The sequence below is a fragment of the Pseudophryne corroboree genome, assembly GCF_028390025.1.
Source record: "Pseudophryne corroboree isolate aPseCor3 chromosome 3 unlocalized genomic scaffold, aPseCor3.hap2 SUPER_3_unloc_5, whole genome shotgun sequence".
Lineage (NCBI taxonomy): Eukaryota > Metazoa > Chordata > Amphibia > Anura > Myobatrachidae > Pseudophryne > Pseudophryne corroboree.
In genome coordinates, this window is record NW_026967541.1 from 1,632,160 (window position 1) to 1,643,752 (window position 11,593).

Below are 11,593 nucleotides of genomic sequence, written 5' to 3' on the forward strand. Positions count from 1 at the left end.
CGATCGCTCAGCCGCAGGCAAGACGCTCAAGCGTCACGTTCGCTCACGGCTCAGAGATCACAGGACACGTTATTGGTTATGGCTAGAGTAATGATTCGCTGTAGCGAAGCGTACGCTCGAGACCACGAGGAGGTCACCAGCGGTGCAGACGCACCCAGCACTGTACCTTAATATTAAAACCTTTTAACAATGATGAATGCTATATACCTTAATGTGAATACAGGGTGTAAGTGCAACCTTGTGTAACCTGACTAACTACAAAGCTGCTTGTGCGTCACCGACGCTCAAGTGAACACTTAACACTATAGAAAATACACAGATACTGGTTTAGGGTCCAAAGCCTATTAACTGTATTATATCTAATATACTTGTAAAAAGGGGATAACAGTACATATGATACACTACAATATAACAGAGACTTCCTAACCAAAATACAATACTATCTAATACAAAACAATACTATACTAGTCTAGGGGAGATATGAGAGAAAGGAGAAGGGAGAGAGAGAGAGAGAGAGAGAGAGAGACGGAGAGAGATGAGAGAAATTGGCTCACAGAAAGACAATGATTACGGAGAGAGTACTTACGCACAAAGGGGGAACGATCGCATGCGCCTCGATATCCAGCTCCCGATTATCAGCAGATAACCGTTGATGAGAGAGTCAGTTTGGATATGGTCGGCCTGCCTATTTATGCCCCACACACAATGCAATCTAATGGTCCCTACAGTCTCACTGTCCATTGGACGCAGGAATTCGGCTTCGCATTATAACAAAGGTCATAGGTTGATTCATACAGGTAAACTGTCTTGTATCAGTGGCCTAAGTTATGTAACACAATGGGTGATGACCAGCACATTCCTGTCTTCTGGAGAGCTATTGTTTGGCGAATACAAAACAGAATCCTGTCTGGGTTCTGCTCTATATTCATGATGTCCACTTTCAATTGAGACAATGACGTCTCAGCCCTTATTTTCCTGTATACAAATCCAGCCCCATTTGTAAACACAGGTGTTGGTCTTCTCCATTGAGTCTCAAAGCTCAGTGTAATTAAAGGCTATTGCACTCCGTCTGCGGGAAAGATACTGATTTGGAGTACAATTGATCTTCAATTACTATTCTTGTGATTACCTTATGCATGTGTAGATATGAGGCCCTCTTAACATGCAAACTATTGTTTGGGGGATCTCTGAGGTCAAAGAGCTATTTGAGACCCACTGATGCATGACTAAGTAAGAACAAATGATAATAGAAAATAGACATAACTTGTTATGTCCATAACTATTCGCACGAGCGATTAATCCGCTCCAAACCAACACCGGAATATTGCTATTTAAATACTCTTCCGATAGGTACCAAATACCACTGTCTGACTCCTGTTAGACCCTTCGCACAATACAAAGAGGGATTCCTCCGTTCAGGGACATTCTATATTAACCAAACTTTCAGAATCTATCAAAGGGACCATGATCTATAAACTACATTAATTGTGAACATTTGTAACGACTGAGTCGCACGCTACGACTACATACTCTTTACCGTAAATACACATACCGTGCGAGCGGGTGCACGCACTAGCGGGTATGCGCAGACACGGGAAAGCGCACGCATGCGCAGCATGGACCAGTGTGCGGTGCAAATATGGCAACGTGCATAGAGACATTTTTCTGACTTTGACACATGTCACCTCTAGTAATCCCACATGAGCGTCCATGTCACCTCTAGTAATCCCACATGAGCGTCCATGTCACCTCTAGTAATCACACATGAGCGTCCATGTCACCTCTAGTAATCCCACATGAGCGCCCATGTCACCTCTAGTAATCCCAAATGAGCGTCCGTGTCACCTCTAATAATCCCCCATGAGCGTCCATGTCACCTCCTAGTAATCCCACATGAGCGTCCATGTCACCTCTAATAATCCCCCAAGAGCATCCATGTCACCTCTAGTAATCCCACATGAGCGTCCATGTCACCTCTAATAATCCCCCAAGAGCATCCATGTCACCTCTAGTAACCCCACATGAGCGTCTGTGTCACCTCTAGTAATCCCACATGAGCGTTTGTGTCACCTCTAGTAATCCCACATGAGCGTCCATGTCACCTCTAGTAATCCCAAATGAGCATCCATGTCACCTCCTAGTAATCCCACATGAGCGCCCACGTCACCTCTAGTAATCCCACATGAGCGCCCATGTCACCTCTAATAATCCCACATGAGCACTCGTGTCACCTCTAGTTATCCCACATGAGCGTCCATGTCACCTCTAATAATCCCCTATGAGCTTCCATGTCACCTCTAGTAATCCCATATGAGCGCCCACGTCACCTCTAGTAATCCCACATGAGCGCCCACGTCACCTAGTAATCCCACATGAGCATCTGTGTCACCTCTAGTAATCCCACATAAGCGCCCATGTCACCTCTAATTATCCCCCATGAGCTTCCATGTCACCTCTAGTAATGCCATATGAGCGTCTGTGTCACCTCTAGTAATCCCACTTGAGCCTTCAGTGTTGATCAAGCTCCAGTCTAAGCATCCTATCTTTTGTTTTTTTAATAAACATAAAAGCACTGATTACAGGTAAAAAAAAATGGCAGTTATAGAATTATATATTGTGTCCTGTTACATCCTGGGTCTTGTCTGCTCATTTTATATATATTTTGTATTTTATTTCCAGCAGATGGACCCACAAGCAGGAATATCTCAGAAGTACATCTAATGTTATCCCTGGATTGTGACATAACAGATAATGACAGTAGACAGGATTCTCCAGGAGATAATCCCATTACCCCAATTATACATCCAGCTCTATCAACTAATCCCCCTGATCCTGGGAAATGTTCTCCAAATCACTCTGATATTGGTGCATCTATTACAGCTCTGAGATTAGATACAGAGTTTCCCTGTTCTACAGACGCCAAATGTTTTACACAGAACACAAACCGTATTACTCATCAGCCAGCTAAGGCAGGTGAGAGGCCATTTCCATGTTCTGAGTGTGGGAAATGTTTTACATATAAATCAAATCTTGTTACACATCAGAGAAGTCACACAGGTGAGAAGCCGTATTCCTGTTCTGAGTGTGGGAAATGTTTTACACAGAAATCAGATCTTGTTACACATCAGAGAAGTCACACTGGTGAGAAGCCATTTCCATGTTCTGAGTGTGGGAATTTTTTTACATATAAATCAAATCTTGTTACACATCAGAGAAGTCACACAGGTGAGAAGCCGTATTCCTGTTCTGAGTGTGGGAAATGTTTTGTAGAGAAATCAGGTCTTGTTATACATCAGAGAAGTCACACAGGTGAGAAGCCGTATTCCTGTTCTGAGTGTGGGAAATGTTTTGCACAGAAATCAAATCTTGTTACACATCAGAGAAGTCACACAGGTGAGAAGCCATATACCTGTTCTGAGTGTGGGAAATGTTTTTCATCTAAATCAGTTCTTGTTAGACATCAGAAAAGGCACACAGGTGAGAAGCCGTATTCCTGTTCTGAGTGTGGGAAATGTTTTGCACAGAAATCAGTTCTTGTTAAACATCAGCGATTTCACAGGTGAGAAGCCATTTTCATGCTGTGAGAGAAATAAATCCGCTCTTGTTGAACATATTAGACATTACCCAAGCACGGAACCATTTAAATCTTCTGGAGTATAATTATCACTGTCATGCAATGTTCCTCAAGGGTCAATCCTATCTCCTATGCGTCATGCAATATACAGTCTGGTCCATATATATTGGGACATCGACACAATTCTCATATTTTGGGCTCTATACACCACCACAATGGATTTGAAATTAGACAAACAAGATGTGCTTTAACTGCAGACTTTCCGCTTTAATTTGAGGGTATTTACATACAAATCAGGTGAACTGTGTAGGAATTAAAATGGTTTTTATATGTGCCTCCCACTTTTTAAGGGACCAAAAGTAATGGTACAAACTAAACAATCCTAAATCAAATATTGTAAATCAGATCAGTGCGCTCGTCCAGTTCAACAAAAAATACTTTACTACTTAATGTGGTCGCAGCCCGGATCAGTGTTTCGTGAATTGAGCTTTGACATATTTTCCAAGGGCGATCTGATTACCATCTCCTAGATGAAGACCTGGATACAATATCCATACTGATATGCAAATATTTATTTATCTGGTACGCATATAAATTTTGTGATAACTGAATTTAATCCCACATACGGAAATATACTACGCTATATAGCGATTCTTTGTGTCTCCTAGCAGCATTTAGATCCCAGTAGTAACCTGGACTAAAGAATGGGGGACTGATACGCCATGTGTCAAGCCGTAATCCGTACGCTATAATCTTGTGTGTGACAAAACTAGTGATGAGCGGATTCGGTTTTACTCTGTTCTCAAAACGGCATCTTATTGGCTTACAGATGTCATGTGTTTTGTATAGCCAATAAGATTCTGTTTTGAGATCCGAGTAAAACCGAATCCGCTCATCACTAGACAAAACTGATTGAAAAATACTACACCATAGTCGCTCTCTTGTTTCTTCCTTTGTTTCCAGAATCCTAAATCAAACTTTTACTTTTTAATATTTTGTTGCAAATCCTTTTGTCAGTTACAGCCTGAAGTCTGGAACGCATAGACATCACCAGACGCTGGGTTTCATCCCTGGTGATGCTATGCCAGGCCTCTACTGCAAATGTCTTCAGATCCTGCTTGTTCTTGGGGCATTTTCTCTTCCGTTTTGTCTTCATCAAGTGAAATGCATGCTCAATCGGATTCAGGTCAGGTGATTGACTTGGCCATTGCATAACATTCCACTTATTTGCCTAAAAAAACCCGCTTTGGTTGCTTTCGCAGTATGCGTCGGGTCATTGTCCATCTGCACTGTGAAGCGCCTTCCAGTGAGTTCCGAAGCATTTGACTGAATATGAGCAGATAATATTGCCCAAAACACTTCAGCATTCATCCTGCTGCTTTTATCAGCAGTCACATTATCAATAAATACAAAGGAACCAGTTCCATTGGCATCCATACATGCCCACGCCATGACACTACCACCACCATGCTTCACTGATGAGGTGGTATGTTTTGGATCCTGAGCAGTTCCTTTCCTTCTCCATACTCTTCTCTTCCCATCACTCTGGTACAAGTTGATATTTGTCTCATCTGTCCATAGGATGTTGTTCCAGAACTGTAAAGGCTTTTTTAGATGTTGTTTGCAAACTCTAATCTGGTCTTCCTGTTTTATTGCTCACCAATGGTTTACATCTTGTGGTGAACCCTCTATATTCACTCTTGTGAAGTCTTCTCTTGATTGTTGACTTTGACACATATACACCTATCTCCTGGAGAGTGTTCTTGATCTGGGCAACTGTTGTGATGGGGTTTGTGCTATTTAGTACACTAGTAGTGTACTAAATAGCACGAACAGCTTGTAACGTAGAGTGGCAAGTTTAATCTTTCTATGTATAATGGAGAGAAATAAAAGCTCCTCCCTAAGTTCCTGGATGCCAAATCACTGTCCTTAGTATCTCTGTACAGTTTTTTCTATTAGAGTACTAATTAGCAGGAACAGCTTATAATGTACAACATAGATTCTCTAACGCCGACGATCTACAGTACTGTGTTGCTCGAACAGTTAGTTGCGTCAGAATACACTAATTTATATCTACTGTTATGTCTATACGTGCTCATTACTGCTGTGTATTTTAGATAGTGAATGAGTCACTCCTGCAGATTTACCCCGATTTGTGGGAAACCTGTGTGCACCCTTCTGTTGAATGCTTTACAATGGATTACACAGAAAAAATAATAAAGTGAATGTCACTGGAACACAAAAAAAATTGACACTTTGGGAATCGAACCCGGGACTCTCAGCGTGGCAGACCGGAGCCTTCATCGCTAGCCCACAGCACTGCATGGAAGATTCTCAAGTTCATGTGTAAAAGTACTGCAAAGAGCGATTCCTCCCCATTGGTGTTTGTTTATGCCGTTAGGGGACTCGGACGCTCATTTTATGCACTGTACATACTGTAAAGTCAATGAGCTACATTATTCCTTTCACACATTAGTTGTGTCTGCATACACAAGTGTTTTAAAACGTTAATTTGCATCTGTATAAACTATACACACAGGGATTTGGCATCCAGAAACTTAGGGAGGAGCTTTTATCTCTCCCTATTATACTTAATACTACAGGATTTGGACACTCGCATATCCCTAACATCAATAGACCATACTGTATCTGTAACACGTTCGTTTGCATCTGTATGTGCTGTACTATTTGCACCTGTACTGTATATACTGTTATAGACTTTATGACATACTGTAGCATAATGTAGAGTAATGAGATGCACCAGTAAAGTAGTTCTTACGCTGTAGTTCAGTATTGTATTTTAATGGAGACCACACGCTTGCGCATTGGTGATTTAAAAAAGCGACATCTGGTGGATGATCTTCGGTATTACACTCAAAGGTAACGCCAAACGCTCTGTGTGCCTTCCTACGACTAGGCGCGCCTCCTTGCACCCAGGTACGCTGCGTATGCCTGATCGCGACTAACGCCTCAGCCAGCCAAGATAACGGAGGACCCATCTGTATATTTAGTTCCTAAATAACTCATCCCAAATGCTTAGGTCTTTTTTCTGCTGTTTATTTTGTATCTTGTGCTTTGTGTAAATGTGGATGTCTAATACCAGTTTCCACAATCTGTATTGCTGCACGACAATATGGCGGCCATTGGAACGTGTTTTCACTTCTAGTTTGCCTAACTTGTTGCAGACACTCATCTTGATAAGGAGTGCTGAGTGTTTTCTGATACAAGATCCTATCCATATATACCCTGTACATTATCATGTGCATTAGAGTCACCCGGGTTCCATCTTCAGTGGTTTGTTGTATGTTACATCTATATGGTGCGGATACTCCCCTGTATTTCATAATAAAAGCTTTTGTTTGCATCTAATTATTGCATTAAATCTTTTATTTTTATTCTGTTTTATATTCCCATCTGAGTAATTACGCCATAATGTCTAATCTCGGAGTGGACCCCAGAAGATGTAAAGAAACCGTGTAAGTGTTCCATCATTCTGTTTTGTGTAAGCATACAGGTAAGTGATGGCACGGTGGTCACTGACCGTCACATTCAGGTGGTATAATGGAAGTGGGACTGTCTGGGCTTATTCTAGTCTACTGCAGAAATAAAAAAAATCAGCCTTTATCCTGCTTAAAAAAATGACAAAGCCCATAAATCAAGCTTGGTCGGACAAGACAGTGTCCACATTAATGGTGGCACATCATATAGGCTGAGGACCCATGCTTCTGCTATATATGGCATAACCCTCTTTGTCGACAAAAACCTACCCTTCACCATTCACAATGTCCACCATTGCCCTTTCAGAAGGGACACAACTTTGCTTGTTCCACCTACTTCACAGAGCCCAGGACCATCTCCATGACCATGTCATGTTTATCTGGGAGGTTCATGGCCTGAGATGACCACAGAACCACCAGGTAGTTGCCAAGGAGAGAGAGGGGGAGCGCTGTCAATAGCAGCTGGTAAGAGGGGTGGTAAATCCCCTGGTGGATAAATATACAGCCAAAGAAAAGAATTACCAGCGCTGACTGATCATGTATGATTAATAGGTACTATACATCCGAAAGGCTTAGTGAATTAAAACCACAGTTATTCCACATGTAAAAACACACACAAAAAAAAAAAAAAATTAATAACATTGAGAAATAAATTATTAAAAATTAGAATATGCCACAATATGCCTGATGTCCACATGAACTGCTAGTGATGGACATTTCCAGTGACATTGGTCCTCTCTGAGTGTCATTAGCCGTTGATGTGGACATCTAAATCATCAACTCAGGCATATTGTGGCATATTTTAACTTTTAATTTATGTCTCAATTTTTATTTTTTATTTTTTTTACATGTGGAATAAATGTGTTTTTTAATTCGCTAATCCTTTCGGATGTATAGTACCTATTAATCATACATGATCAGCCAGCGCTGGTAATTCTTTTCTTTTGCAGTGGCCAAGAAGAACCCAGACTCCCCAGGAAGTGGAGAGTCCAAAGATCCACCCCGCATGAGGTAAAGAAGGGACAAACACAGGGTCTGGCTCACCTATTTCCTTCCTAAAAGCTGCTCTTTACCCAGTTTGGTACCTGTGGGATCCCACTCCAATTTCCCTTGAGAGTCCTTACCCTCACTAATCCCTTCTGAGCCTACCAGCTCCTTCCCCTTCCAACCACTCCTCATTTTTAAGCTTTTCACTACCTGCTGTGTGAGTCCCATCCAACTACTTCATTCCTTGACTCATTGGTGTAGCAACCCCCTTCTCCCACACCCACCACACTGCTACACTGCAGTTAAGCTGTGAGACTTGCTGCTAGCAGTACTCACTACTCAGCACACACACTCACATCATGATTACACAGCTGTGCCAGAGACACTGTCTCACTGACAACCAGGACGAGACACTCCCAGAAAGGCATGTATGTATGAGTACGGAGAGAGTGGGCGCAGTGGGGCTGCATGACTGACAACCAGGACGAGACACTCCCAGAAAGGCATGTATGTATGAGTACGGAGAGAGTGGGCGCAGTGGGGCTGCATGACTGACATCTGAGCCTGTCACGTCAGTGAGGTGGATGGGGCATCCCATTCCCAGCAGGAACAGCACGGTATATGTAAGAGCCGGAGCGGTGCTGGGCTACTGGCTGACAGCCTAGCATCTCGGTGCAGCGGCAGAAGTCTGTAAATGATGGGAAATAACATCTGGCCCATGGCTACTGTGAGGAAATGAGAGGTCTGTTACAATATAGCTATGCCTCATTTCTCTGACGTCCTAGTGGATGCTGGGAACTCCAAAAGGACCGTGGGGAATAGCGGCTCCACAGGAGACTGGGCACAACTAAAGAAAGCTTTTAGACTACCTGTGGGCACTGGCTCCTCCCACTATGACCCTCCTCCAAGCCTCAGTTAGATTTTTGTGCCCGGCCAAGCTGGATGCACCCTAGGGGCTCTCCTGAGCTCCTAGAAAAGAAAGTATATTTTAGGTTTTTTATTTTACAGTGAGACCTGCTGGCAACAGACTCACTGCAACGAGGGACTAAGGGGAGAAGAAGCGAACCTACCTACTTGCAGCTAGCTTGGGCTTCTTAGGCTACTGGACACCATTAGCTCCACAGGGATCGACCGCAGGACCCGTCCTTGATGTTCGGTCCCGGAGCCGCGCCGCCGTCCCCCTTACAGAGCCAGAAGAGGTCCGGAAAATCGGTGGCAGAAGACTTCAGTCTTCACCAAGGTGTGTGCCATTGCTCATGCACACCTCACACTCCGGTCACTGGTGGGTGCAGGGCACTGGGGGGGGGGGGGCACCCTGAGCAGCAATAAAAACACGCTGTTGTTTGGTGTGTGCTGGCATACTCTCCCTCTGTCTCCCCAAAGGGCTTTGTGGGGTCCTGTCCTCTGTAAGAGCATTCCCTGTGTGTCTGCTGTGTGTCAGTACTGCTGGGTCGACATGTATGAGGAGGACAATGATGTGGAGGCGGAGCAAATGCCTGTGAATGTGATGTCACCCCCTGCGGGGTCGACACCTGTGTGGTTGGACTTATGGAAGGAATTATGTGAAAGTGTCAACTCCTTACACAAAAGGTTTGACGACATAGAACAGCCGGCTACTCAGCTTGTGCCTGTTCCAGCGTCTCAAATGTCATCAGGGGCTTCAAAATGCCCGCTACCTCAGGTGACAGATTCAGACGTCGACACGGATACCAACTCCAGTGTCGACGACGATGAGACTAGTGTAACTTCCAATAGGACCACCCGTTACATGATTGAGGCAATGAAAAATGTTTTACACATTTCTGATAATACCCCAGGTACCACAAAAAAGGGTATTATGTTTGGTGAGAAAAAGCTACCTGTAGTTTTTCCTGCATCTGAGGAATTAAATGAGGTGTGTGAGGAAGCGTAGACTTCCCCCGATAAGAAATTGATAATTTCTAAATGGTTATTGGCAGCGTACCCTTTCCCGCCAGAGGATAGGTCACGTTGGGAAACACCTCCTAGGGTAGATAAGGCGCTGACACGCTTATCAAAGAAGGTGGCACTACCGTCTCCGGATACGGCCGCCCTGAAGGAGCCTGCTGATAGGAAGCAGGAAACTACCCTAAAAGCTATCTACACACACACACAGGCATTATATTGCGACCAGCGATTGCATCAGCTTGGATGTGCAGTGCTGCTGCCGCGTGGTCAGATTCCCTGTCGGATAATATTGATACCATGGATAGGGACAATATTTTGCTGACGATTGAGCATATAAAAGATGCAGTCTTATACATGCGTGATGCACAGATGGATATTTGCCGGCTGGCATCAAAAATAAGCGCTATGCCATTGCCGCCAGAAGGGGGTTATGGACTCGGCAATGGTCTGGCGATGCCGACTCGAAACGGCACATGGAAGTTTTGCCCTATAAGGGGGTGGAACTGTTTGGGGAGGGTCTTTCGGACCTCGTGTCCACAGCTACTGCTGGGAAATCGACCTTTTTGCCACAGGCTACCCCACAGCAAAAGAAATCACTGTATTATCAGGTACAGTCCTTTCGGCCCCAGAATAGCAAGAGGGCTAGAGGCTCATCCTTTCTGCCGAGAGGCAAAGGTAGAGGAAAAAATCTGCAACACACAGCTAGTTCCCAAGAGCAGAAGTCCTCCCCCGCGTCCGGTAAGTCCACAGCATGACGCTGGGGCTGCTCAGGCGGACCCGGGTACGGTGGGGGCCCGTCTCAGGAATTTCAGCGCTCAGTGGGATCTCTCACAAGTGGATCCCTGGGTTTTTCAAGTAATATCTCAGGGGTACAGGCTGGAATTCGAGACGTCTCCCCCCCGCCGTTTCCTAAAATCTGCCTTACCGGTAACTCCCTCTGCCAGGGAGGCGGTGTTGGTGGCTATTCAAAAAGTGTATTCACAGCAAGTGATTGTCAAGGTAACCCTCCTCAAGCAAGGAAAGGGTTACTATTCCACAATGTTTGTGGTACCGAAACCGGATGGTAACACTTATATCAAAAGGTTCACGTTCAAGATGGAATCGCTCAGGGCGGTTATTGCAAGCCTGGACGAGGGGGATTACATGGTCTCTCTGGACATCAAGGATGCGTACCTGCATGTCCCCATTTACCCTCCTCACCAGGAGTACCTCAGATTTGTGGTACAGGACTGTCACTATCAGTTCCATACGCTGCCGTTTGGGTTGTCCACGTCACCGAGGGTCTTTACCAAGGTAATGGCCGAAATGATGATACTACTTCGCAAGAAAGGAGTTTTAATTATCCCGTACTTGGACGATCTCCTGATAAAGGCGAGGTCCAAGGAACAGTTGGTAGTGGGAGTAGCACTTTCTCGGGAAGTGCAACAACAGCACGGCTGGATTCTCAATATTCCAAAGTCACAGCTGGTCCCGACGACACGTCTTCTGTTCCTGGGAATGATTCTGGACACAGACCAGAAAAGAGTGTTTCTTCCAGTGGAAAAAGCCGAGGAGTTGTCATCTCTAGTCAGAGACGTCCTAAAACCGGGACAGGTGTTAGTACATCAAT

At 44.4% G+C, this 11,593-nt stretch overlaps 1 protein-coding gene across 1 annotated transcript in view; it reads left to right on the top strand.

Annotated features, from left to right (window-relative positions):
• LOC134984343 (gastrula zinc finger protein XlCGF17.1-like) overlaps positions 1–6,943 on the top strand; it is a 120,345-nt gene extending 113,402 nt beyond the window's left edge. Inside the window, exon 3 of the mRNA XM_063949945.1 lies at positions 2,680–6,943. Within this exon, the coding sequence (XP_063806015.1) occupies positions 2,680–3,563 (884 nt within the window). The 3' untranslated portion in view covers positions 3,564–6,943. The remainder of the gene's footprint in view (positions 1–2,679) is intronic.
• The last annotated feature ends 4,650 nt before the right edge of the window (positions 6,944–11,593 follow it).